Raw genomic sequence first — 26,561 nt, 5'->3', positions numbered from 1 at the left:
GGGAAGCCTACAAAAAAATTTCTGCTGCATTGAAGGTTCCCAAGAGCACAGTGGCCTCCATAATTCTTAAATGGAAGAAGTTTGGAACAACCAGGACTCTTCCTAGAGCTGGCCGCCCGGCCAAACTGAACAATCGGGGGCGAAGGGCCTTGGTAAGAGAGGTGACCAAGAACCCGATGGTCACTCTGGCTGAGCTCCAGAGATCCTGTGTGGAGATGGGAGAAACTTCCAGAAGGACAACCATCACTGCAACACTCCACCGATCTGGGCTATATGTTAGAGTGGCCCCAGAGAGGAGAACAGACTCCATGAAGATGCGGGCATTGTTGATGCATAAGAGTTCAGGTGTGCCAAGGAACTAAGGAAGGACCTTGCATGATGGAGGATGCCCAGTCAGTGACTTTTAACAGCAGCTAACTCCTTTGTCCATTATTTTGTACATCTCCAAAGTGAATACGTATTTGAGAGACGGTCAATTTTCATGTGCTGTTTGTATTTTGAGAAATTGCTTGCATGTGTGCAGGGTATGACTTGTGGCTGATTGGCTGCCTCGTGCTGGGACTCCTATTGGTCGTCTATGCAGATTATTTGAGCAAGTGTGTACCCAGCATGATCACAGGACACATATTTGGTTGGATGAGGCATACTTTCGAAAATGCACTTTGATTACCTGTTGTACACCGCTCCTTTCCTATGCCATCTCCAGGCATTGCAAATCGTCATTGCTGGGCACCGAAGGGGGCTCGGCAGTGACGCACGCTGAAAGAGAGTACTCAGTTTTCACTCTGGTTGTTTGTTTTCTTGCTTTCTTGTTTTCTTGCTTTCTTTCTTGTTTGTTTGTTTGTCCGGGCGATATCTCAGCCATCCTTTGAACTAGGAAGCTGAAATTTCAGCACAATAGTGAGCAAGTCCTTTGTCAAAAACGGTATTTTATTGTTTTTTGATTAATCAATTAATTGAGGAGTTATTTAATTATTAGCGATTAATTAAGTACATGTTTAATTAATCAAATTTCCTTTCTCTTCTGACCATTAACTCAGGCACCTTTTGAGTTAGGAAGCTGATATTTGGACATGCCAATGACCAGGTGATTTTGGCTGCAAAGGCTATTTTTGATATTAATTAATCAATTAATCAATTAATCGATTAATTATTTAATTATTTGATTAATGACAAAAAAAATTTTTTTTTTAAGTTACAGATTCTGATGAAATGGTGGTGGTTTATGTGTTCTCTGACCGAATTGATTAATAATTTAATTTTTTTATGATTATTATTTTTTTATTTTCATTATTAATCATTTATTTGTCTTCTTTCTCATTTGGCCAATATCTCAGGCACCTTTTGAGCTCAGAAGCTAATATTTGGACATGAGTGACCAAGTGATGTGGCTATCAAGGATATTTTTGATTTATTGATTCATCAATTAATCAATGTATCGATTAATTATTTAATTATTCGATTAATTACTAAAAAAAATAATCTTTTTTCAGTTACAGATTCTGATGACATGGTGGTGGTTTATATGTTCTGTGACCGAATTGATTAATAATTTAATTTTTTAATGATTATTATTTATTTATTTTCATTATTAATTATTTATTTATGTTCTTTCTTATTTGGCCAATATCTCAGGCACCTTTTGAGCTGGGAAGCTAATATTTGGACATGACAGTGACCAAGTGATGTGGCTATCAAGGATATTTTTGATTTTTTGATTAATCATTTAATCGATTAATTATTTATTGATTAATCAATTAATTATTTAATTTTTTATTAATGACTTCTTTAATTAAATTTCTAAAAGATACATCTTCGGATGAAGCACTAGTGATTTAGTTATGCTATTAGCCAATTGATTATGAAAATATTTTGTGATAATCTTTTATTGATTTTAATTATACAATTAATCAATCAATTAGTGTACACCTCTCCCTCCCAATGCAGCCTCAATGAGCTGCACTGTGGTATTGCCGGGCGCCAGAGGCACCCCGGCAATGCCGCGCTGTAGGATATTTAATTATTTGGCATGTGGGCGGTGTACTTTGAATGTATCTTTACTTGTTTGTGTTTTTTTTGGATTTTGCCCATACTTTAAGTTTGCCGCTCTGTGTTGGAATGGGACGATCCTTTTGCCTGAGGTGGGATTTGGACTTGTCTTGTTTTATTTATTTATTTTTAATGTAAAGAAATCCAAATTCTGCTTTCAAAATGAGATGTGCTGAGTCTAATCATTATACTGCATAGTTATTTGCTTCAAATATTTATCAGAAAATCCATCATTAAAGCACCGATGCGATCTCAAAAGTTATCCTGAATTCTTTCCCAGATGTCGACCAATTCAGTTGTGCAATTATTGTAATGGCTTCAATTCGTTCTGTCAGTATTTTGCATTGTTGCTGATTCTGTTTTAAAATTTGTGAAATGATTACAAATTCGCACTATTTTTATCGTCAGGGTTAATCTCGCTTCTATAACTGGCACATACTTTCTTGCATTTCGATTGCATCGCTAACTCCTTTCTTGCCTCATTGACCTGAACAGGAGTGCAATATTTTTTATCGACATCTGGATTCTTCCTGGGAGTCTTGTCTTCCCTTCTTCTCATTGTTGTTGGCCTTTGCCGTCTGCTGCCTGCTCAGGTATGTGTGTGTGCATGTGTGATCGGCTTTTGTGCGTCCACCTACGAAGTTGATGGAGGCATTATGTTTTCGGATTGTCCGCCCGTGATCCTTTTTTTTTTTTTTTTTTTTTTTTTTGGATACAAGATCGAGGCTCGTGAAAGAGCTGACATTAATCGCACAGAAAGACAAACCGACACATAAAACATATAACATGGGGAGCGGTAGACAAGATGGGGCGAGAGGGGGAGGAACACAAACACAACATCTGAGAGCAGGCATGGGAAGGGGGAGGGGGGTGGGAGAGGTATAAAACATATGGACACTGCCGGGACTTCCAGGAAAGAAGTTGGAATTTCAAACAAGGTGGATCTGGGGTGAATTAGTGGGGGTAGAAAAGATCAAGGTTTTGGATGGGGAAAGATAAGAGATGGTGGTGGTCAGCTGTTTTAAAGACCTGGAGGGAGGAGTGGGATTGAAGGGAGTGTGGGAGTTTGTTCCAGAGGCGGGAGAAAAGAGGAATGAAAGAGTGAAGGTGAGCAGAGAGCCAAGATTTTGGCAATTTAACCATCAGAGGGTTGCTGGCAGATCTTGTGCGACCTGTAGGAATATTTGCTTTCCGTTTTCATTACTGCGATAACTTATGAACTGCTGATGGGAACTAAGTCAAACTTGGTACAAGTATGTATTATGATGTAGAGATAAACAGATTAGATTATTGTGGTCAAAAGGTCAAAGATCAGACATCCCGTTAGGTAAAAATTCTGTCACACTAACTTGTGCACCAGTGATGGGATTTTGACCAAATTTGGTTTAGGTATATATTATTTTGCTAAAATGAACTGATTCGATTTTGGCACCAAGCATCATCTTTTCCGGCAAGTAATAAAAAGAGGGAGCGGTAGACAAGGTGGGGAGAGAAGGGGAAGCACGCAAACACAACATTTGAGAGCAGGGACATCGGGAGATTTGTGGGAGGGAGAGGGCTTGGGGGGAGGAGGCATGGGAAGGGGGAGGGGGGGGCTGGGAGAAGTATAAAACACAAGGACACCAAGGACTTCCAGGAAAGAAGTTGGTATTTCAAAAAAGTGGACTTGGGGTGAAATTAGCAGGGGTAGAAAAGATCAAGGTTTTGGATGGGGGAAGATAAGAGATGGTGGTGAACAGCTGTTTTGAAGACCTGGAGGGAGGAGTGGGATTGAAGAGAGTGAGGGAGTTTGTTCCAGAGGCGGGAGAAAAGAGGTGAGTGAAGGTGAGCAGAGTCTTGATTTTGGCAGTTTAACCATAAGAGGGTTGCAGGCAGATCTTGTGCGACATGTAGGAATATTTGGGGGACAGAGCCCAGATAGAGCTGTTGGAGCAAGGCCGGAGAGGAGTCGGTAGAAGACGGAAAGACCACCAACCTGCCTGTGCTGAGTGAGTGAAAGGCCCTCGGAGTTAGCTTCATCGCGGGAGAGTCCAATGATTCTGAATGCTTTGGTTTCAACAGCGTGAAGACGAGCTAGGTGTGAGGCAGGAGCACCAGCACAGAGGGGAGAGCAGTATTCCATTGAGCTGCGGATGAAAGCCTTGTATGTGGTGAGGAGCTCAGGTGTGCCAAGGAAGGACTTCGCACGATGGAGGATGCCCAGTCGGCGACTGGCTTTGGAGGCCAGATTTGCAATGTGGTTTTCCCAGGAAAGATCATGGCAGATAGTGCGACCCAAAAGCTTGAGTGACAGAACTTCTTGGAGAGGATTATTCAGAAAGTGGATGGGAGGGTTGTCCAGTCGGTCTTTTCGGAGAGACATTGTAAGAGTGTGAGATTTGTCAGGATTGAAAGACATGTTCCACTTGTTTGCCAAGTTTGCCAAGTTTTGTTTGTTTGACATTTAAACATGTATAAATCACTGCCAACACAATAGGTAATTGCGATGAATGGGCAAGTCCAACAGAGGAATGTTTTCTTCGTGATTGTGGCAAGTGGCTGGTCCATGGCTCTGTTCACGATGCGGCACGTGTATAGGGACCTGGGAACTATATTGAGTCAGCACTGGCTGATTTCCATTGGTAAGAGCTCTTTGAAGAGTATCATCCCATCCTTTTGTGTGCATACTCACCCATGTACATGTATATATTCATCTACACATCCAAAAACTGAAAAAATGTTTTGCTGAACCCATGCAAGATCCCTTACAAATTTTGCAAACTTCCCAAAGACATAACTTCCATTTCCTTTGAATTTGTGACCACAAACCTTTCGTACTTACACAACATGATCATGTAAGTCTTCAGATATATTTTTCTCGGTAATTACTGTTATACCAACACCGAAAATATAATTTCATCTCATAGCAATTTTATAATTCCTTCAGTTAATAAAATAAATAGTATGTCATTTCTCTTGAAGCAATCCAGCCATAAATATTATTTGGAAGTCTTTTGCTGTCAGAACACTATTTCTCTGCTGTCAAAGGTTAAAGTTTGGCCCTCGGCGACTCCTCAGCTAATTGTCACTTTTTTTTGAAAAAAACAAACAAATATCTTTTATATTTAACTCATCATAATTCCATTACAAATACCATTAAAATCCCATGTCTTGTCACCCTTTGCATGCTGAAAGATTACTCATTTAAGTAATCGCCGCCGCCGAATGCGGCGAGTAACCGCCGAATGGCCGCCACCATTTACACCTCCCAGGGGCCGAACCAGATCGACTAGCACGCGCTATGACCACAGAGTAGGGGATGAGAGTTGGAGTGGCGCAGTGGGCGTGCACCTGGGTGAGTCGGTGGAGGCTCTGATTGGTTGGCAGCCGCCAGGGCTGACGTCACGGGCCAGCAGATACTATCGGGGCCGGACGTCATTTCAGGCAGTCGAGAAGAGAGGAGAGTTTAGAGTTTGGTGCACAGAGTGACAGTCCCGGGGCGATCCTCTGCAGTCGAGTGACAGTCCCGGTGCGATCCTGAGCAGTCGAGTTGGTGCAGGAGAGCGAGTTGCGCAGCACGAGTTGGTTCGCAGTTCACAGCCTGAGAGAGAGAGAGCCCGAGTTGAGTTGAGCAGCACGGTCGAGATCCTGAGCGAGAGAGATCCGATTAACGAGCGCCGAACACCTTTTGGGCAGTTGGTTTTGATACGAGGCAGTTGGTTTTGATCCAGAGAGTTGAGTTCACAGACAGGAGGACTGTGGTTCGAATTGACCTCGTGTGGAGCCGCTGGCCTGCGTTGGACACGTGGCGCTTGGAGCGAGGCCTTGTGGCACTTGGAGCGAGGGACCTCGTGGTGTGCCGCGGGCCGAACGGAGCAGTGTTGGACAGTGGCCAAAGCCAATGACGAGACAGATAAGACCGCATGCCGCGTACATTCTACATGACGAACGTGTTCTTTTTATTAATTCATATGCCCTCGTCTTGTCTCTGATATCTGTGTGTGTGGGATCCCAAATTAGGCATTAGGTTTATCGTTAGGCGACTTCCGCTTCCGGTCTTACCGGCGAGTTTTACGTTTTTTTCGCAGCTGTCCACGCTCTCACGCTTTCGAAGTTAAGTAATTGTTCCCATTTGTATTTTCGTCAAAACTGTATTTATTTTATGGTGTGTGTACTTATAGTGTGTCCCTAGGAAGATTCTCGGTGTAAATCTTTCATACCTGTAAAGAAAATCGTGTTAATTCGTGTCCTGTCTTTTGAGGGTTTGTACCGTGTCCGACCTTGAGGCTTTGTTTTTCTCTCAGCGGTCTGTCGTTTGTGCTCCAATAACTTTCATTCTCTGTTTTTCCCAGTCTTTTCACCCCATAGCCTACTTCCTTGTTTAAAATCTCAACTCAAAAAAACAACAAAAAAAACACCTTTCCTTCTCTGTTCTTATTCGTTGTTCTTATTCGTTTATTCATTGTTCTTATTCGTTCGTTCGTTCTTCGACCATGTGTTTCTCCCCCATTTCCCCAGATAGTTTTCACTGTTAAACTTTAAAATGTTTAAACTTTCCCCTGAAGTACTGTATTCTGTCGTATATTATAACACCTTTTTCTTCTTCTTCTTTAAAAGGTTGCTTTTGACTTGCTCACCAAATCTATTCGTCCCCCAAAAAAATTCCATCTCTTACAGTGCCTCTTTCATACATTCCCCAAACTCACCTGCACTCCAACCCCCCTCCAGCGTCCTTAAATGTATTTTTAACTCGAAGGTCACAAGAAACTCATTTTGCAATAAATGTTCGTTTCCCATTAATCGTACACTTTCCAAAATCCAATCTCACCCCTCCCCTCCAAATCTTCCCCATCACCCCTCCCCTCCAAAACCTCCCCATCACCCTTCCCAGCTCGTTCCAGGCTAGATGGCTCTGGGGTGAGTGCGAGTACGTATATGTGTCCGAACGCCCCCATTTTGATAGGCATTGTTGTTGGCCTCTTTGTACATTGGAATGATTAGTTTAGTATATCGTGAATCAGTTTTGTCAGACCCAAATCCAGCTGTATGGTACATTTAATCTTACTGCTTCTTTTCAGGCTACTTTGTGGCTTTTGGCTGCATCAGCTCTGCCGTGTGCTATTGGCATGTTCCTTTGCGAGATGAGTCCAGTATTCTGCTGCTCAGATTGGCTATACAATTAATCTCCCATTGGCTGATCCATCTTGGTATTCAAATTCCATTCGTTTCCTACATCGCACAGAGCATTGTCTTGTCTGTGAAGTTTTTCCATTCGCGGCCAGAAGACTTTTTACGGTTATACAGGTGGGTGGATGGCTTACACTTGCTGCTTTTTCTTTGGATGAAACAAAAAAAATTACAATTGGTTGTTTGGCTTTTCTTGTTTGTTTTTGAACAAATTTTTTTTTTTTTTTGTGTAAATACCTTTATTCGTTTGAATCCCTTGTTCACATCCCACATACTGTTTTCATTAATCTGCTGTCTCAATGTACAGGGTCGTTTATTAGGCTCTCTCCCTGAAATGGAGAGTAACCTATTATTACTGCTAGAGTTTTTCTTATTAGTCCCCTGCCAGTGTACACCGGAGGGGACTATAGGTTTATGCACCGTCCCTCCGTCTGTCTGCCCATCAGTCCGTCAGTCTGTCAGTCCGTCATGCAAAGAACAGTTTTCCGGACTTTTTTTCTAAAGGCTTAATAGTCATTATTTCAAACTTGCCACTTGGTTTCCTTTTGATAAGTTACAGATCAAGTTCGAACTTCACGACGTTTCGATTATTTTTGACAAAGTTATGGCACTTTGAACTTTGGGAATTCTGATAATTCTGATGATCCTTAACTCGGTGCCATTTTAAGTTTTAATTTCCTTTAAAAAAGATTTTCTCTGCAATAGTAGGACCGATTGAGATCAAATTTTCACCATAGGAGGGACTCGGTCTGGAGAATATTTTAATGGTAATTATGATGTCACAGGTCACGTGGTTCGGCCGCCATATTGTTTTTCGTGGAAACACGAAAACCCCCTTTTCTCTGCAACGGCTGAACATACCGAGGCCAAACTTTGCAGGCAGAATCGCAAACCCATGATGAACAAAAACGTCAATGAGCATGACGTCATGCGTCACATGGTTTCAGAGTTATGATGTTTTTAAGCATGAACCTTTAAGACCGAGCTCCTCCCTCATTTTTGATCCAATCGAGGGGAAACTTCACAGATCTGTTCAGCATGTCAGGCCACTAAAATGTCATTTTGGAATTTGCAATAGGTCACGTGGTTTGGTTGATTTCGTTAATTAAACGAAAATATTTTTTAAAATGGATATCTCTTGAATCGCTTTATTGATCGACGTGAAACGTCATACTCTAGTAGAAGTCATAAAGAGCAACAAGTGTGCACAATTTCAAGATGAATGGATGTACGGTCTGGAAGCTAGAAGTTGTTATTGCGTGAAGAAGAAGAGGCTTCACGATTCGGATTGAATTGTTCATCACATGCACACACTGAAGGGATCGTTGGACACGACAAGGGTCATGTTATTTACCCAACCCTTGTGGGGTATGTAGATTACAGTAGATCTTCGCTCAGTTCTAAGTAAAACTTACCTCACGGATGTTCTGTGAGCTAATCATACGTGTTTGTGGTTTATAATATTTTACAAGCCCAGCTATGCATAAATTTATAGCCTATTATTGATGCCTTTCTTTCCTTTTGGGTGTTGCATGTTGCTTGGTCTGGAGCATATCAGCGCCAAAGAGTGAGTGGGTCAGCAGTTTGGTCACTTAACAATGACAAACGTGGTGTGTGGGCAGAGAGTGCAGGCAGCGATGGTGGACACCTCCCTTGACGGAGGTATTCGGCGAAACAGAGTATCAACTCTATACCAACAGAGAGACAAAACAGGCTCTTAGAGATCTGCGCCATCATTGCCAAAGCCCTGAATCGGATGCCTGGGAAATAATGAGCAAACTGAATTCGCAATCCCGGTAAGAGTGAGAAAGTTCATTTAAACAAACCTTTTTTTCACATTAAGTTGAAGCAAAAGTCAGTTTTATTTTTTGGTTTATTAACGCTACGTCGAAATTAAAAACACTGATGGACAGTAATATTGGGATGGGCACAACTGAGGAACTAGTTATTTTATTCAGAAATGGAACGACACTCGGCAGAGCACATGCCTCTGCCAGGCTGAACAGTTTGTTTTGTGTCTCACTGTTAGGCCGGATCTGCTTCCGGATCTGAACCAAAATCTAATTGGCTTGTTTTTGTCACCTGCCCAACTCATCTACCAAGTTTTGTCAGAACTTGTCCATAACTTTTTGAGATATCGTGCTATATATTGTTTTTGGCCTTATTTCCCAATGGTGAAGAATCACTTAAACTTTCTAGGATCCTGATCTTCACCAAAGTCTAATAAATTTGTCCTTGTAAAACACCCAACCTGTCCACCAAGTTTCGTTTGAATCCGTCCATAACTTTTTGAGATATCCTCCTCACCTAGGGATGAACAGTCATGGGTGAAAACATAAGCTCCACCCACCTTCTATGTTGGAGGTAATAAAGGATGTCTGGTGTGCATCAGATGGGTGGGCCTCAAGTTCAAACTGAGAGTTCATATATCAGTTTTATTGTACACCGCACCTTTCCTATGCCATCTCCAGGCATTGCAAATCGTCATTGCCGGGCACCAAAGGGGGCTCGGCAGTGACGCACACTGAAAGAGAGTACTCAGTTTTCACTCTGGTTTCTTGTTTTCTTTCTTGTTTGTTTGTCCGGGCAATATCTCAGCCATCCTTTGATCTAGGAAGCTGAAATTTCGGCACAATAGTGAGCAAGTCCTTTGTCAAAAACGGTATTATTATTTTTTTTGATTAATCAATAAATTGAGGAGTTATTTAATTATTAGCGATTAATTAAGTACTTATTTAATTAATCAAATTTCCTTTCTCTTCTGACCATTAACTCAGGCACCTTTTGAGTTAGGAAGCTGACATTTGGACATGCCAATGACCAGGTGATTTAGCTACAAAGGATATTTTTGATTTATTAATTAATCAATTAATCGATTAATTATTTAATGATCCCTGGTGTTGGGCTAGCGGCTAGGGTGCCGGCTTAGGATCCCAGGATCCTGGGTTCGAATCCCGGTCAATCGCTGAATTAACGCCAGGGGGGTTGACTCAGCCTGTCATCCTTCCGAGGTCGGCAAATTGAGTACCAGTTCACTGGTAAATCCCTGCTTGTCGTTAAAGGCGGCAAAAAGGGTTGGCGTCAGGAAGGGCATCCGGCCGTTAAACATTGCTTCAAAAAGGGGACCGAAAAACAACAACAACCACAGTTCCCGAAAAAGGCCAACCCCCGCTTGCGGGGAAAAATGGCCTCTAAAGGTGGTTTTTATTCGATTAATGACAAAAAATGTTTTTTTTTTTAAAGTTACAGATTCTGATGAAATAGTGGTAGTGGATGTGTGTGGTAGTGGATGGTAGTGGAAATAGTGATAGTGGTAGTGGAAAATAGTGGATGTGTTCTCTGACCAAATTGATTAATAATTTAATTTTTTTATGATTATTATTTATTAATTTTCATTATTAATCATTTATTTGTCTTCTTTCTCATTTGGCCAATATCTCAGGCACCTTTTGAGCTCGGAAGCTAATATTTGGACATGAGTGACCAAGTGATGTGGCTATCAAGGATATTTTTGATTTATTGATTCATCATTTAATCGATTAATTATTTATTGATTAATCGATTAATTATTTATTGATTAATCAATTAATTATTTATTTTTTATTAATGATCTATTTAATTAAATTTCAAAAAGATACATCTTCGAATGAAGCACTAATGGTTTAGTTATGCTATTAGCCAATTGATTAAGAAAATAATTTGTGATAATCTTTTATTGATTTTAATTATACAATTAATCAATCAATTAGTGTACACCTCTCCCTCCCAATGCAGCCTCAATGAGCTGCACTGCGGTATTGCCGGGCGCCTGAGGCGCCCCGTCAATGCCGCGCTGCAGCATATTTAATTATTTGGCATGGGGCGGTGTACTTTGAATGTATGTGTACTTGTTGTACACCGCTCCTTTCCTATGCCATCTCCAGGCATTGCAAATCGTCATTGCCGGGCACCAAAGGGGGCTCGGCAGTGACGCACGCTGAAAGAGAGTACTCAGTTTTCACTCTGGTTTCTTGTTTTCTTTCTTGGTTGTCCGGACGATATCTCAGCCATCCTTTGAGCTAGGAAGCTGAAATTTCGGCACAGTAGTGAGCAAGTCCTTTGTCAAATACGGTATTTTTTGTTTTTTGAATAATCAATTAATTGAGGAGTTATTTAATTATTAGCGTTTAATTAAGTACTTATTTAATTAATTAAATTTCATTTATCTTCTGACCATTATTAACTCAGGCACCTTTTGAGTTAGGAAGCTGATATTTGGACATGCCAATGACCAGGTGATTTGGCTGCAAAGGATATTTTTGATTTATTAATTAATCAATTAATCGATTAATTATTTAATTATTCGATTAATGACAAAAAAAATTTTTTTTTTTAAGTTACAGATTCTGATGAAATAGTGGTAGTTTATGTGTTCTCTGACCAAATTGATTAATAATTTAATTTTTTTATGATTATTATTTATTTATTTTCATTATTAATCATTTATTTATTTTCTTTCTCATTTGGCCAATATCTCAGGCACCTTTTGAGCTGGGAAGCTAATATTTGGACATGAGTGACCAAGTGATGTGGCTATCAAGGATATTTTTGATTTATTGATTAATCATTTCATCTATTAAGTATTTATTGATTAATCGATTAATTATTTATTGAGTAATCAATTAATTATTTAATTTTTTATAAATGACTTATTTAATTAAATTTCTAAAAGATACATCTTCGGATGAAGCACTACTGGTTTAGTTATGCGATTAGCCAATTGATTATGAAAATATTTTGTGATAATCTTTTATTGATTTTAATTATACAATTAATCAATCAATTAGTGTACACCTCTCCCTCCCAATGCAGCCTCAATGAGCTGCACTGCGGTATTGCCGGGCGCCAGAGGCGCCCCGGCAATGCCGCGCTGCAGCATATTTAATTATTTGGCATGGGGCGGTGTACTTTGAATGTATGTGTACTTGTTTGTTTTCTTTCTTGCTTTCTTGTTTGTTTGTCCGGGCGATATCTCAGCCATCCTTTGAGCTAGGAAGCTGAAATTTCGGCACAATAGTGAGCAAGTCCTTTGACAAAAACGGTATTTTTTGTTTTTTGATTAATCAATTAATTGATGAGTTATTTAATTATTAGCGATTAATTAAGTACTTATTTAATTAATTAAATTTCATTTCTCTTCTGACCATTAACTCAGGAACCTTTTGAGTTAGGAAGCAGATATTTGGACATGCCAATGACCAGGTGATTTGGCTGCAAAGGATATTTTTGATTTATTAATTAATCAATTAATGGATTAATTATTTGATTAATGACCAAAAAATTTTTTTTTTTTAAGTTACAGATTCTGATGAAATGGTGGTGGTTTATGTGTTCTCTGACCGAATTGATTAATAATTTAATTTTTTTATGATTATTATTTATTTATTTTCATTATTAATCATTTATTTGTCTTCTTTCTCATTTGGCCAATATCTCAGGCACCTTTTGAGCTCGGAAGCTAATATTTGGACATGAGTGACCAAGTGATGTGGCTATCAAGGATATTTTTGATTTATTGATTAATCAATGAATCAATGTGTCGATTAATTATTTAATTATTTGATGAATTACTAAAAAAAAAAAAAAAATCGGTTACAGATTCTGATGAAATGGTGGTGGTTTTTGTGTTCTGTGACCGAATTGACAAATAATTTAATTTTTTAATTATTATTATTTATTTATTTTCATTATTAATTAATTATTTATATTCTTTCTTATTTGGACAATATCTCAGGCACCTTTTGAGCTGGGAAGCTAATATTTGGACATGACAGTGACCAAGTGATGTGTCTATCAAGGATATTTTTGATTTATTGATTAATCATTTAATCGATTAATTATTTATTGATTAATCAAGTAATTATTTAATTTTTTATTAATGACTTATTTAATTAAATTTCTAAAAGATACATCTTCAGATGAAGCACTAGTGGTTTAGTTATGCGATTAGCCAATTGATTATGAAAATATTTTGTGATAATCTTTTATTGATTTTAATTATACAATTAATCAATCAATTAGTGTACACCTCTCCCTCCCAATGCAGCCTCAATGAGCTGCACTGCGGTATTGCCGGGCGCCGGAGGCGCCCCGGCAATGCCGCGCTGCAGCATATTTAATTATTTGGCATGGGGCGGTGTACTTTGAATGTATGTGTACTTGTTGTACACCGCTCCTTTCCTATGCCATCTCCAGGCATTGCAAATCGTCATTGCCGGGCACCAAAGGGGGCTCGGCAGTGACGCGCGCTGAAAGAGAGTACTCAGTTTTCACTCTGGTTTCTTGTTTGTTTGTTTTCTTGGTTGTTGTACACCGCTCCTTTCCTATGCCATCTCCAGGCATTGCAAATCGTCATTGCCGGGCACCAAAGGGGGCTCGGCAGTGACGCACGCTGAAAGAGAGTACTCAGTTTTCACTCTGGTTTCTTGTTTGTTTGTTTTCTTGGTTGTTTGTTTGTTTGTTTTCTTTCTTGGTTGTCCGGACGATATCTCAGCCATCCTTTGAGCTAGGAAGCTGAAATTTCGGCACAGTAGTGAGCAAGTCCTTTGTCAAATACGGTATTTTTTGTTTTTTGAATAATCAATTAATTGAGGAGTTATTTAATTATTAGCGTTTAATTAAGTACTTATTTAATTAATTAAATTTCATTTCTCTTCTGACCATTATTAACTCAGGCACCTTTTGAGTTAGGAAGCTGATATTTGGACATGCCAATGACCAGGTGATTTGGCTGCAAAGGATATTTTTGATTTATTAATTAATCAATTAATCGATTAATTATTTAATTATTCGATTAATGACAAAAAAAAATTTTTTTTTAAAGTTACAGATTCTGATGAAATAGTGGTAGTTTATGTGTTCTCTGACCAAATTGATTAATAATTTAATTTTTTTATGATTATTATTTATTTATTTTCATTATTAATCATTTATTTATTTTCTTTCTCATTTGGCCAATATCTCAGGCACCTTTTGAGCTGGAAAGCTAATATTTGGACATGAGTGACCAAGTGATGTGGCTATCAAGGATATTTTTGATTTATTGATTAATCATTTCATCTATTAATTATTTATTGATTAATCGATTAATTATTTATTGAGTAATCAATTAATTATTTAATTTTTTATAAATGACTTATTTAATTAAATTTCTAAAAGATACATCTTCGGATGAAGCACTAGTGGTTTAGTTATGCGATTAGCCAATTGATTATGAAAATATTTTGTGATAATCTTTTATTGATTTTAATTATACAATTAATCAATCAATTAGTGTACACCCCTCCCTCCCAATGCAGCCTTAATGAGCTGCACTGCGGTATTGCCGGGCGCCAGAGGCGCCCCGGCAATGCCGCGCTGCAGCATATTTAATTATTTGGCATGGGGCGGTGTACTTTGAATGTATGTGTACTTGTTTACTTGTTGTACACCGCTCCTTTCCTATGCCACCTCCAGGCATTGCAAATCGTCATTGCCGGGCACCGAAGGGGGCTTGGCAGTGACGCACGCTGAAAGAGAGTACTCAGTTTTCACTCTGGTTTCTTGTTTGTTTGTTTTCTTGTTTCCTTGGTTGTCCGGACGATATCTCAGCCATCCTTTGAGCTAGGAAGCTGAAATTTCGGCACAATAGTGAGCAAGTCCTTTGTCAAAAACGGTATTTTTTGTTTTTTGATTAATCAATAAATTGAGGAGTTATTTAATTATTAGCGATTAATTCAGTACTTATTTAATTAATCAAATTTCCTTTCTCTTCTGACCATTAACTCAGGCACCTTTTGAGTTAGGAAGCTGACATTTGGACATGCCAATGACCAGGTGATTTGGCTGCAAAGGATATTTTTGATTTATTAATTAATAAATTAATCGATTAATTATGTAATTATTTGATTAATGCCAAAAAAAAATTTAAATTTAAAGTTACAGATTCTGATGAAATAGTGGTAGTTTATGTGTTCTCTGACCAAATTGATTAATAATTTAATTTTTTAATGATTATTATTTATTTATTTTCATTATTAATCATTTATTTATTTTCTTTCTCATTTGGCCAATATCTCAGGCACCTTTTGAGCTGGGAAGCTAATATTTGGACATGAGTGACCAAGCGATGTGGCTATCAAGGATATTTTTGATTTATTGATTAATCATTTCATCTATTAATTATTTATTGATTAATCGATTAATTATTTATTGAGTAATCAATTAATTATTTAATTTTTTATAAATGACTTATTTAATTACATTTCTAAAAGATACATCTTCGGATGAAGCACTAGTGGTTTAGTTATGCGATTAGCCAATTGATTATGAAAATATTTTGTGATAATCTTTTATTGATTTTAATTATACAATTAATCAATCAATTAGTGTACACCTATCCCTCCCAATGCAGCCTCAATGAGCTGCACTGCGGTATTGCCGGGCGCCGGAGGCGCCCCGGCAATGCCGCGCTGCAGCATATTTAATTATTTGGCATGGGGCGGTGTACTTTGAATGTATGTGTACTTGTTTGTTGTACACCGCTCCTTTCCTATGCCACCTCCAGGCATTGCAAATCGTCATTGCCGGGCACCGAAGGGGGCTCGGCAGTGACGCACGCTGAAAGAGAGTACTCAGTTTTCACTCTGGTTTCTTGTTTGTTTTCTTGTTTGTTTTCTTGGTTGTCCGGACGATATCTCAGCCATCCTTTGAGCTAGGAAGCTGAAATTTCGGCACAGTAGTGAGCAAGTCCTTTCTCAAATACGGTATTTTTTGTTTTTTGAATAATCAATTAATTGAGGAGTTATTTAATTATTAGCGATTAATTAAGTACTTATTTAATTAATCAAATTTCCTTTCTCTTCTGACCATTAACTCAGGCACCTTTTGAGTTAGGAATCTGATATTTGGACATGCCAATGACCAGGTGATTTGGCTGCAAAGGATATTTTTGATTTATTAATTAATCAATTAATCGATTAATTATTTAATTATTCGATTAATGACCAAAAAAATTTTTTTTTTTAAGTTACAGATTCTGATGAAATAGTGGTAGTTTATGTGTTCTCTGACCAAATTGATTAATAATTTAATTTTTTTATGATTATTATTTATTTATTTTCATTATTAATCATTTATTTATTTTCTTTCTCATTTGGCCAATATCTCAGGCACCTTTTGAGCTGGGAAGCTAATATTTGGACATGAGTGACCAAGTGATGTGGCTATCAAGGATATTTTTGATTTATTGATTAATCATTTCATCTATTAATTATTTATTGATTAATCGATTAATTATTTATTGAGTAATCAATTAATTATTTAATTTTTTATAAATGACTTATTCAATTAAATTTCTAAAAGATACATCTTCGGATGAAGCACTAGTGGTTTAGTTATGCGATTAGCCAATTGATTATGAAAATATTTTGTGAAAATCTTTTATTGATTTTAATTATACAATTAATCAATCAATTAGTGTACACCTCTCCCTCCCAATGCAGCCTCAATGAGCTGCACTGCGGTATTGCCGGGCGCCGGAGGCGCCCCGACAATGCCGCTCTGTAGGATATTTAATTATTTGGCATGGGGGCGGTGTACTTTGAATGTATGTGTACTTGTTTTCTTTCTTGGTTGTCCGGACGATATCTCAGCCATCCTTTGAGCTAGGAAGCTGAAATTTCGGCACAGTCGTGAGCAAGTCCTTTGTCAAATACGGTATTTTTTGTTTTTTGAATAATCAATTAATTGAGGAGTTATTTAATTATTAGCGTTTAATTAAGTACTTATTTAATTAATTAAATTTCATTTCTCTTCTGACCATTATTAACTCAGGCACCTTTTGAGTTAGGAAGCTGATATTTGGACATGCCAATGACCAGGTGATTTGGCTGCAAAGGATATTTTTGATTTATTAATTAATCAATTAATCGATTAATTATTTAATTATTCGATTAATGAACCAAAAAAATTTTTTTTTTAAGTTACAGATTCTGATGAAATAGTGGTAGTTTATGTGTTCTCTGACCAAATTGATTACCAATTTAATTTTTTTATGATTATTATTTATTTATTTTCATTATTAATCATTTATTTATTTTCTTTCTCATTTGGCCAATATCTCAGGCACCTTTTGAGCTGGGAAGCTAATATTTGGACATAAGTGACCAAGTGATGTGGCTATCAAGGATATTTTTGATTTATTGATTAATCATTTCATCTATTAATTATTTATTGATTAATCGATTAATTATTTATTGAGTAATCAATTAATTATTTAATTTTTTATAAATGACTTATTTAATTAAATTTCTAAAAGATACATCTTCGGATGAAGCACTAGTGGTTTAGTTATGCGATTAGCCAATTGATTATGAAAATATTTTGTGATAATCTTTTATTGATTTTAATTATACAATTAATCAATCAATTAGTGTACACCTCTCCCTCCCAATGCAGCCTTAATGAGCTGCACTGCGGTATTGCCGGGCGCCGGAGGCGCCCCGGCAATGCCGCGCTGCAGCATATTTAATTATTTGGCATGGGGCGGTGTACTTTGAATGTATGTGTACTTGTTTGTTTTCTTTCTTGCTTTCTTGTTTGTTTGTCCGGGCGATATCTCAGCCATCCTTTGAGCTAGGAAGCTGAAATTTCGGCACAATAGTGAGCAAGTCCTTTGACAAAAACGGTATTTTTTGTTTTTTGATTAATCAATTAATTGATGAGTTATTTAATTATTAGCGATTAATTAAGTACTTATTTAATTAATTAAATTTCATTTCTCTTCTGACCATTAACTCAGGAACCTTTTGAGTTAGGAAGCAGATATTTGGACATGCCAATGACCAGGTGATTTGGCTGCAAAGGCTATTTTTGATTTATTAATTAATCAATTAATGGATTAATTATTTGATTAATGACAAAAAAATTTTTTTTTTTTAAGTTACAGATTCTGATGAAATGGTGGTGGTTTATGTGTTCTCTGACCGAATTGATTAATAATTTAATTTTTTTATGATTATTATTTATTTATTTTCATTATTAATCATTTATTTGTCTTCTTTCTCATTTGGCCAATATCTCAGGCACCTTTTGAGCTCGGAAGCTAATATTTGGACATGAGTGACCAAGTGATGTGGCTATCAAGGATATTTTTGATTTATTGATTAATCAATGAATCAATGTGTCGATTAATTATTTAATTATTTGATGAATTACTAAAAAAAAAAAAAAAATCGGTTACAGATTCTGATGAAATGGTGGTGGTTTTTGTGTTCTGTGACCGAATTGACAAATAATTTAATTTTTTAATTATTATTATTTATTTATTTTCATTATTAATTAATTATTTATATTCTTTCTTATTTGGACAATATCTCAGGCACCTTTTGAGCTGGGAAGCTAATATTTGGACATGACAGTGACCAAGTGATGTGTCTATCAAGGATATTTTTGATTTATTGATTAATCATTTAATCGATTAATTATTTATTGATTAATCAATTAATTATTTAATTTTTTATTAATGACTTATTTAATTAAATTTCTAAAAGATACATCTTCAGATGAAGCACTAGTGGTTTAGTTATGCGATTAGCCAATTGATTATGAAAATATTTTGTGATAATCTTTTATTGATTTTAATTATACAATTAATCAATCAATTAGTGTACACCTCTCCCTCCCAATGCAGCCTCAATGAGCTGCACTGCGGTATTGCCGGGCGCCGGAGGCGCCCCGGCAATGCCGCGCTGCAGCATATTTAATTATTTGGCATGGGGCGGTGTACTTTGAATGTATGTGTACTTGTTTTCTTTCTTTCTTCCTTGTTTTCTTGTCCGGACTATATCTCAGCCATCCTTTGAGCTCGGAAGCTGAAATTTCGGCACAATAGTGAGCAAGTCCTTTGTCAAAAACGGTATTTTTTGTTTTTTGATTAATCAGTTAATTGAGGAGTTATTTAATTATTAGCGATTAATTAAGTACTCATTTAATTAATCAAATTTCCTTTCTCTTCTGACGATTAACTCAGGCACCTTTTGAGTTAGGAAGCTGATATTTCGTGACATGCCAATGACCAGGTGACTTGGCTGCAAAGGCTATTTTTGATTTATTAATTAATCAATTAATCGATTAGTTATTTAATTATTCGATTAATGACTAAATTTTTTTTTTTTAAGTTACAGATTCTGATGAAATGGTGGTGGTTTATGTGTTCTCTGACCGAATTGATTAATAATTTAATATTTCTATGATTATTATTTATTTATTTTCATTATTAATCATTTATTTATTTTCTTTCTCATTTGGCCAATATCTCAGGCACCTTTTGAGCTCGGAAGCTAATATTTTGACATGAGTGACCAAGTGATGTGGCTATCAAGGATACTTTTGATTTATTGATTAATCAATTAATCAATTAATCGATTAATTATTTAATTATTCGATTAATTACAAAATAAAATATAAAAAAATCAGTTACAGATTCTGATGAAATGGTGGTGGTTTATGTGTTCTGTGACCGAATAGATTAATAATTTAATTTTTTCATGATTATTATTTATTTATTTTCATTATTAATCATTTATTTATTTTCTTTCTCATTTGGCCAATATCTCAGGCACCTTTTGAGCTGGGAAGCTAATATTTGGACATGACAGTGACCAAGTGATGTGGCTATCAAGGATATTTTTGATTTATTGATTAATCATTTATTCGATTAATTATTTATTGATTAATCGATTAATTATTTATTGATTAATCAATTAATTATTTAATTTTTTACGAATGACTTATTTAATTACATTTCTAAAAGATACATCTTCGGATGAAGCACGAGTGGTTTAGTTATGCTATTAGCCAATTGATTAAGAAAATATTTTGTGATAATCTTTTATTGATTTTAATTATACAATTAATATATCAATTAGTGTACACCTCTCCCTCCCAATGCAGCCTCGATGAGCTGCCAGAGGCGCCCCGGCAATGCCGCCCTGTAAGATATTTTATTATTTGGCATGGGGGCGGTGTACTTTGAATGTATGTGTACTTGTTGTACACCGCACCTTTCCTATGCCATCTCCAGGCATTGCAAATCGTCATTACCGGGCACCAAAGGGGGCTCGGCAGTGACGCACGCTGAAAGGGAGTACTCAGTTTTCACTCTGGTTGTTTGTTTTCTTGCTTTCTTGTTGGTTTGTCCGGACGATATCTCAGCCATCTTTTGAGCTAGGAAGCTGAAATTTCGGCACAGTTGTGAGCAAGTCCTTTGTCAAAAATATTATTTCTTGTTTTTTGAATAATCAATTAATTGAGGAGTTATTTAATTATTAGCGTTTAATTAAGTACTTATTTAATTAATCAAATTTCCTTTCTCTTCTGACCATTAACTCAGGCACCTTTTGAGTTAGGAAGCTGTTATTTGGACATGCCAATGACCAGGTGATTTGGCTGCAAAGGCTATTTTTGATTTATTAATTAATCAATTAATCGACTAATTATTTAATTATTTGATTAATGACAAAAAATAATTTTATTTTTAAGTTACAGATTCTGATGAAATGGTGGTGGTTCATGTGTTCTCTGACCGAATTGATAAATAATTTAATTTTTTATGATTATTATTTATTTATTTTTATTATTAATCATTTATTTATTTTCTTTCTCATTTGCCCAATATCTCAGGCACCTTTTGAGCTCAGAAGCTAATATTTGGACATGAGTGACCAAGTGATGTGGCTATCAAGGATATTTTTGATTTATTGATTAATCAATTAATCAATTAATCGATTAATTATTTAATTATTCGATTAATTACTAAAAAAAAATAAAAAATTCAGTTACAGATTCTGATGAAATGGTGGTGGTTTATGTGTTCTGTGACCGAATTGATTAATAATTTAATTTTTTATGGTTATTATTTATTTATTTTCATTATTAATCATTTATTTATTTTCTTTCTCATTTCACCAACATCTCAGGCACCTTTCGAGCTGGGAAGCTAATATTTGGACATGACAGTGACCAAGTGATGTGGCTATCAAGGATATTTTTGATTTATTGATTAATCATTCAATCGATTAATTATTTATTGGTGAATCAATTAATTATTTAATTTTTTTATTTATGACTTATTTAATTAAATTTCTAAAAGATACATCTTCGGATGAAGCACGAGTGGTTTAGTTATGCTATTAGCCAATTGATTAAGACAATATTTTGTGATAATCTTTTATTGATTTTAATTATACAATTAATCAATCAATTAGCGTACACCTCTCCCTCCCAATGCAGCCTCAATGAGCTGCACTGCGGTATTGCCGGGCGCCTGAGGCGCCCCGGCAATGCCGCGCTGTAGAATATTTAATTATTTGGCATGGGGGTATTGGGGGCGGTGTACTTTGAATGTATGTGTACTTGTTTGTTTTCTTGTTTGTTTGTCCGGGCGATATCTCAGCCATCCTTTGAGCTAGGAAGCTGAAATTTCGGCACAATAGTGGGCAAGTCCTTTGTCAAAAAGGGTATTTTTTGTTTTTTGATTAATCGATAAATTGAGGAGTTATTTAATTATTAGCGATTAATTAAGTACTTTTTTAATTAATCAAATTTCCTTTCTCTTCTGACCATTAACTCAGGCACCTTTTGAGTTAGGAAGCTGATATTTGGACATGCCAATGACCAGGTGATTTGGCTGCAAAGGCTATTTTTGATTTATTAATTAATCAATTAATCAATTAATTATTTTATTATTCGATTAATGAGTAAAAAAATTTTTTTTTAAGTTACAGATTCTGATGAAATGGTGGTGGTTTATGTGTTCTCTGACAGAATTCATTCATAATTTAATTTTTTTATGATTACTATTTATTTATTTTCATTATTAATCATTTATTTATTTTCTTTCTCATTTGGCCAATATCTCAGGCACCTTTTGAGCTGGGAAGCTAATATTTGGACATGAGTGACCAAGTGATGTGGCTATCAAGGATATTTTTGATTTATTGATTAATCATTTAATCGATTAATTATTTATTGATTAATCAATTAATTATATAATTTTTTATTAATGATCTATTTAATTAAATTTCAAAAAGATACATCTTCGGATGAAGCACTAGTGGTTTAGTTATGCTATTCGCCAATTGATTAAGAAAATAATTTGTGATAATCTTTTATTGATTTTAATTATACAATTAATCAATCAATTAGTGTACACCTCTCCCTCCCAATGCAGCCTCTACGAGCTGCCAGAGGCGCCCCGGCAATGCCGCACTGTAGGATATTTAATTATTTGGCATGGGGGCGGTGTACTTTGAATGTATCTGCACTTGTTGTACACTGCTCCTTTCCTATGCCATCTCCAGGCATTGCAAATCGTCATTGCCGGGCACCGAAGGGGGCTCGGCAGTGACGCACGCTGAAAGAGAGTACTCGGTTTTCACTCTGGTTGTTTGTTTGTTGTACACCGCTCCTTTCCTTTGCCATCTCCAGGCATTGCAAATCGTCATTGCTGGGCACCGAAGGGGGCTCGGCAGTGACGCACGCTGAAAGAGAGTACTCAGTTTTCACCCTGGTTGTTTGTTTTTTTGCTTTCTTGTTTGTTTGTCCGTAGAGTACTTTAGGATATTTAATTATTTGGCGTGGGGGGATTGGAGGGGGTGTACTTTGAATGTATGTGTACTTGTTTGTTTTCTTGTTGTACACCGCTCCTTTCCTATGCCATCTCCAGGCATTGAAAATCCTCATTGCCGGGCACCGAAGGGGGCTCGGCAGTGACGCACGCTGAAAGAGAGTACTCAGTTTTCACTCTGGTTTCTTTCTTGTTTGTTGTACACCGCTCCTTTCCTATGCCATCTCCATGCATTGCAAATCGTCATTGCTGGGCACCGAAGGGGGCTCGGCAGTGACGCACGCTGAAAGAGAGTACTCAGTTTTCACTCTGGTTTCTTGTTTGTTTGTTTTCTTGGTTGTTTTCTTGTTGTACACCGCTCCTTTCCTATGCCATCTCCAGGCATTGCAAATCGTCATTGCTGGGCACCGAAGGGGGCTCGGCAGTGACGCACGCTGAAAGAGAGTACTCAGTTTTCACTCTGGTTTCTTGTTTGTTGTACACCGCTCCTTTCCTATGCCATCTCCAGGCATTGCAAATCGTCATTGCCGGGCACCAAAGGGGGCTCGGCAGTGACGCACGCTGAAAGAGAGTACTCAGTTTTCACTCTGGTTTCTTGTTTGTTTTCTTGTTTGTTTTCTTGTTTGTTTGTTTTCTTTCTTGGTTGTCCGGACGATATCTCAGCCATCCTTTGAGCTAGGAAGCTGAAATTTCGGCACAGTAGTGAGCAAGTCCTTTGTCAAATACGGTATTTTTTGTTTTTTGAATAATCAATTAATTGAGGAGTTATTTAATTATTAGCGTTTAATTAAGTACTTATTTAATTAATTAAATTTCATTTCTCTTCTGACCATTATTAACTCAGGCACCTTTTGAGTTAGGAAGCTGATATTTGGACATGCCAATGGCCAGGTGATTTGGCTGCAAAGGATATTTTTGATTTATTAATTAATCAATTAATCGATTAATTATTTAATTATTCGATTAATGACAAAAAAATTTTTTTTTTTAAAGTTACAGATTCTGATGAAATAGTGGTAGTTTATGTGTTCTCTGACCAAATTGATTAATAATTTAATTTTTTTATGATTATTATTTATTTATTTTCATTATTAATCATTTATTTATTTTCTTTCTCATTTGGCCAATATCTCAGGCACCTTTTGAGCTGGGAAGCTAATATTTGGACATGAGTGACCAAGTGATGTGGCTATCAAGGATATTTTTGATTTATTGATTAATCATTTCATCTATTAAGTATTTATTGATTAATCGATTAATTATTTATTGAGTAATCAATTAATTATTTAATTTTTTATAAATGACTTATTTAATTAAATTTCTAAAAGATACATCTTCGGATGAAGCACTAGTGCTTTAGGTATGCTATTAGCCAATTGATTAAGAAAATATTTTATGATCATTTATATATTTTAATTTCACAATTAATCAATCAATTATTGTACTCCTCTCCCTCCCAATTCCGTCTCCATGTGGCTGCCATATATACCCCTGCCACCGAAGGTGGATAGAGGTTGTGTTTTTGCCCATGTATGTCTGTCTGTTTGTCTGTGAACAAGATATCTCAAAAAGGTGTGGACGGATTCGGACGAAATTTGGAGGAGAGGTAGCATATGTGACAAGGACGAAATGATTAGAATTTGGTGAAGATCCGGATTCGGATCCGACTGGTCGAATTTTTTTTATGATTCTCCACCATTGGGAGATAGGGCCAAAAACGATACATAGCAGGACATTTAAAAAAGTTGTGGACGGATTCAGACAAACTTGGTGGAGAGGTTGGATGTCTGACATGGAAGAAGTGATTCAATTTTGATGACGTTTCGAATCCGGATATGGATCAGATAATTTTAAAGTGATTTTTCACCATTGAGTTGTCGGGCTAAAATCGATAGATATCGATAAACACGATATCTCAAAAACGTTATGGACGGATTTGGACGAAAATTGATGGACAGGTTGGGTGTGTGACAAGACAGAATCGATGCGATTTTGGTGAAGATGTGGATATGGATTCGGATACAAGTATTATTTAATTTCCGAAGTAATTCTTCACCATTGAGAGATCGGACCAAAAGCGATATATAACATGATATTAAAAAAATTATGGATGAGTTATGTCTAAACGAGGTGGATGAGTTGGTTCGGAGACAAGAACAAGCCGATTCGATTTTGGTTTAGGTCCGAATCCAGATCTCGTCTATCAGTGCATACAAACATAAACTGTTTAGCCTGGCGGGGGTCGTTCGACCAAGTGCCGTTCTCATTCACCATATTTTGGATAACGCAGCCTTCGGCTCAGGCATTAAACATGGAAACGCAAATCGATTACAACTCGCCACGGAGGGAGGCAAAACGCTGATGCACATGACGCCGGAAAGGACATTAATGACACCACCCAGTCGTAGCCATGGTGAAGCTCGTGACTGAAACACGCGAGGATATTGTGGGAAATTGTGAGACTGCAGCCAAGACGCAGGCTTGTCATCGACTACGGAAAAGGGGTTTCCTGCAACAATTGTCTTCAATTAGGTAAATTTATTTCACCTTAACAGTTGACGAAGCACACCTGTAAAGAAATGATCTGTAAAGATGACACATCAGAAATGCTTTTATACACATTCACGTCAGAAATGCTTTTGTTATAGGCCTACACATTCACCTCAGAAATGATTTTATACACATTCACGTCAGAAATGCTTTTTTTATAGGCCTACACATTCACCTCAGAAATGATTTTATACACATTCACCTCAGAAGTTCAAATGATGCGATTACAAATCTCCCCTCACTCTCTCCTCAAATCCTCCACCCCCCCCCCCCCCCCCCCCCACACTCAGCTTAGTCACTGGCATTCTCACAGTACCGTGTGGTGCAGCAGAACGAGATAGCTCTTCGGTGAAGATGACAAAGCAAACCACCTGATATTCACACCACGAGCGATTGAGGAAACGTGCTCAGTCCAGGAAGTTCTCCCTAAGAGTCAGAACAATGAATTGCATAGTCATTTGACTCCAGGATCAGGGTACCTGACCCGGTACGTGGTGTTTGTTTTGTACGCAGACCCGGTCCGTGATGTTTGTTTTGTACAGAGAACTTATGGTTCCTGAAAGTTTGGTGTTAATGGAATGTTTTTATTCACCGTTTATATTTTAGATTCTGAAAAGAAAGTGAAAATCAGGTCTGAGTTTGGCGCTGATTCGTTCTCTCAATGCAAGTTTGAACCGCTGCCACGTGAAGTGCGGACATCCGGTGTTGCACGAGCTTCATTGTTTGAGCTCCTTCACTTACGGAGAGACTTTCCATACAACTTTCATTCCCGATTTAACTAGAGAGATGGCTGATCACACACATATTTCTGGTTTTAAAGGCGGTACAAGGGGTAGACCAAAAATATCCAGATTAACCTCTTCTGAAGATAAAGGTGATTGTAAATTAAGTCAAGAATACTTGAATAGCCAATCTTCCCCAAATACCTCAAAATATTTGAGCCTTCGAGAAAAGTATGGAATGAACAAGGAATATTACAAACAATCTAAGGAAGCTACTCGGAAAAGGAAGTCAAGAAGTGAGGAAACAGTGGAGGAAATGGAAACAAGATTTAAAAAACAAAAATCTCGTAATCAAAAACTGATAGCTACAGAAACGGAGGTAGAGAAAATTCAAAGATTAGAAGAACAAAAATCTCGTGATCAAAAAC

At 36.9% G+C, this 26,561-nt stretch overlaps 1 protein-coding gene across 1 annotated transcript; it reads left to right on the top strand.

Moving 5' to 3' along the window:
* Positions 1 to 2,449: 2,449 nt before the first annotated feature.
* LOC144893088 (uncharacterized) lies at positions 2,450 to 10,542 on the top strand. Its single transcript, XM_078782737.1, has 6 exons — positions 2,450 to 2,642; positions 4,526 to 4,670; positions 7,107 to 7,644; positions 8,838 to 9,011; positions 9,589 to 9,655; positions 10,486 to 10,542. Exons 2-6 carry the CDS (start codon positions 4,535 to 4,537, stop codon positions 10,540 to 10,542), a joined length of 972 nt encoding a protein of 323 aa, XP_078638863.1. The 5' UTR covers positions 2,450 to 2,642; positions 4,526 to 4,534.
* The last annotated feature ends 16,019 nt before the right edge of the window (positions 10,543 to 26,561 follow it).

Source organism: Myxine glutinosa, chromosome 7, assembly GCF_964187855.1.
Source record: "Myxine glutinosa chromosome 7, kmMyxGlut1.1, whole genome shotgun sequence".
NCBI classification, from domain to species: Eukaryota; Metazoa; Chordata; class Myxini; order Myxiniformes; family Myxinidae; genus Myxine; species Myxine glutinosa.
The sequence above is the reverse complement of the archived record's forward strand: the minus strand, read 5'-3'. Positions and strand labels throughout refer to the sequence as shown.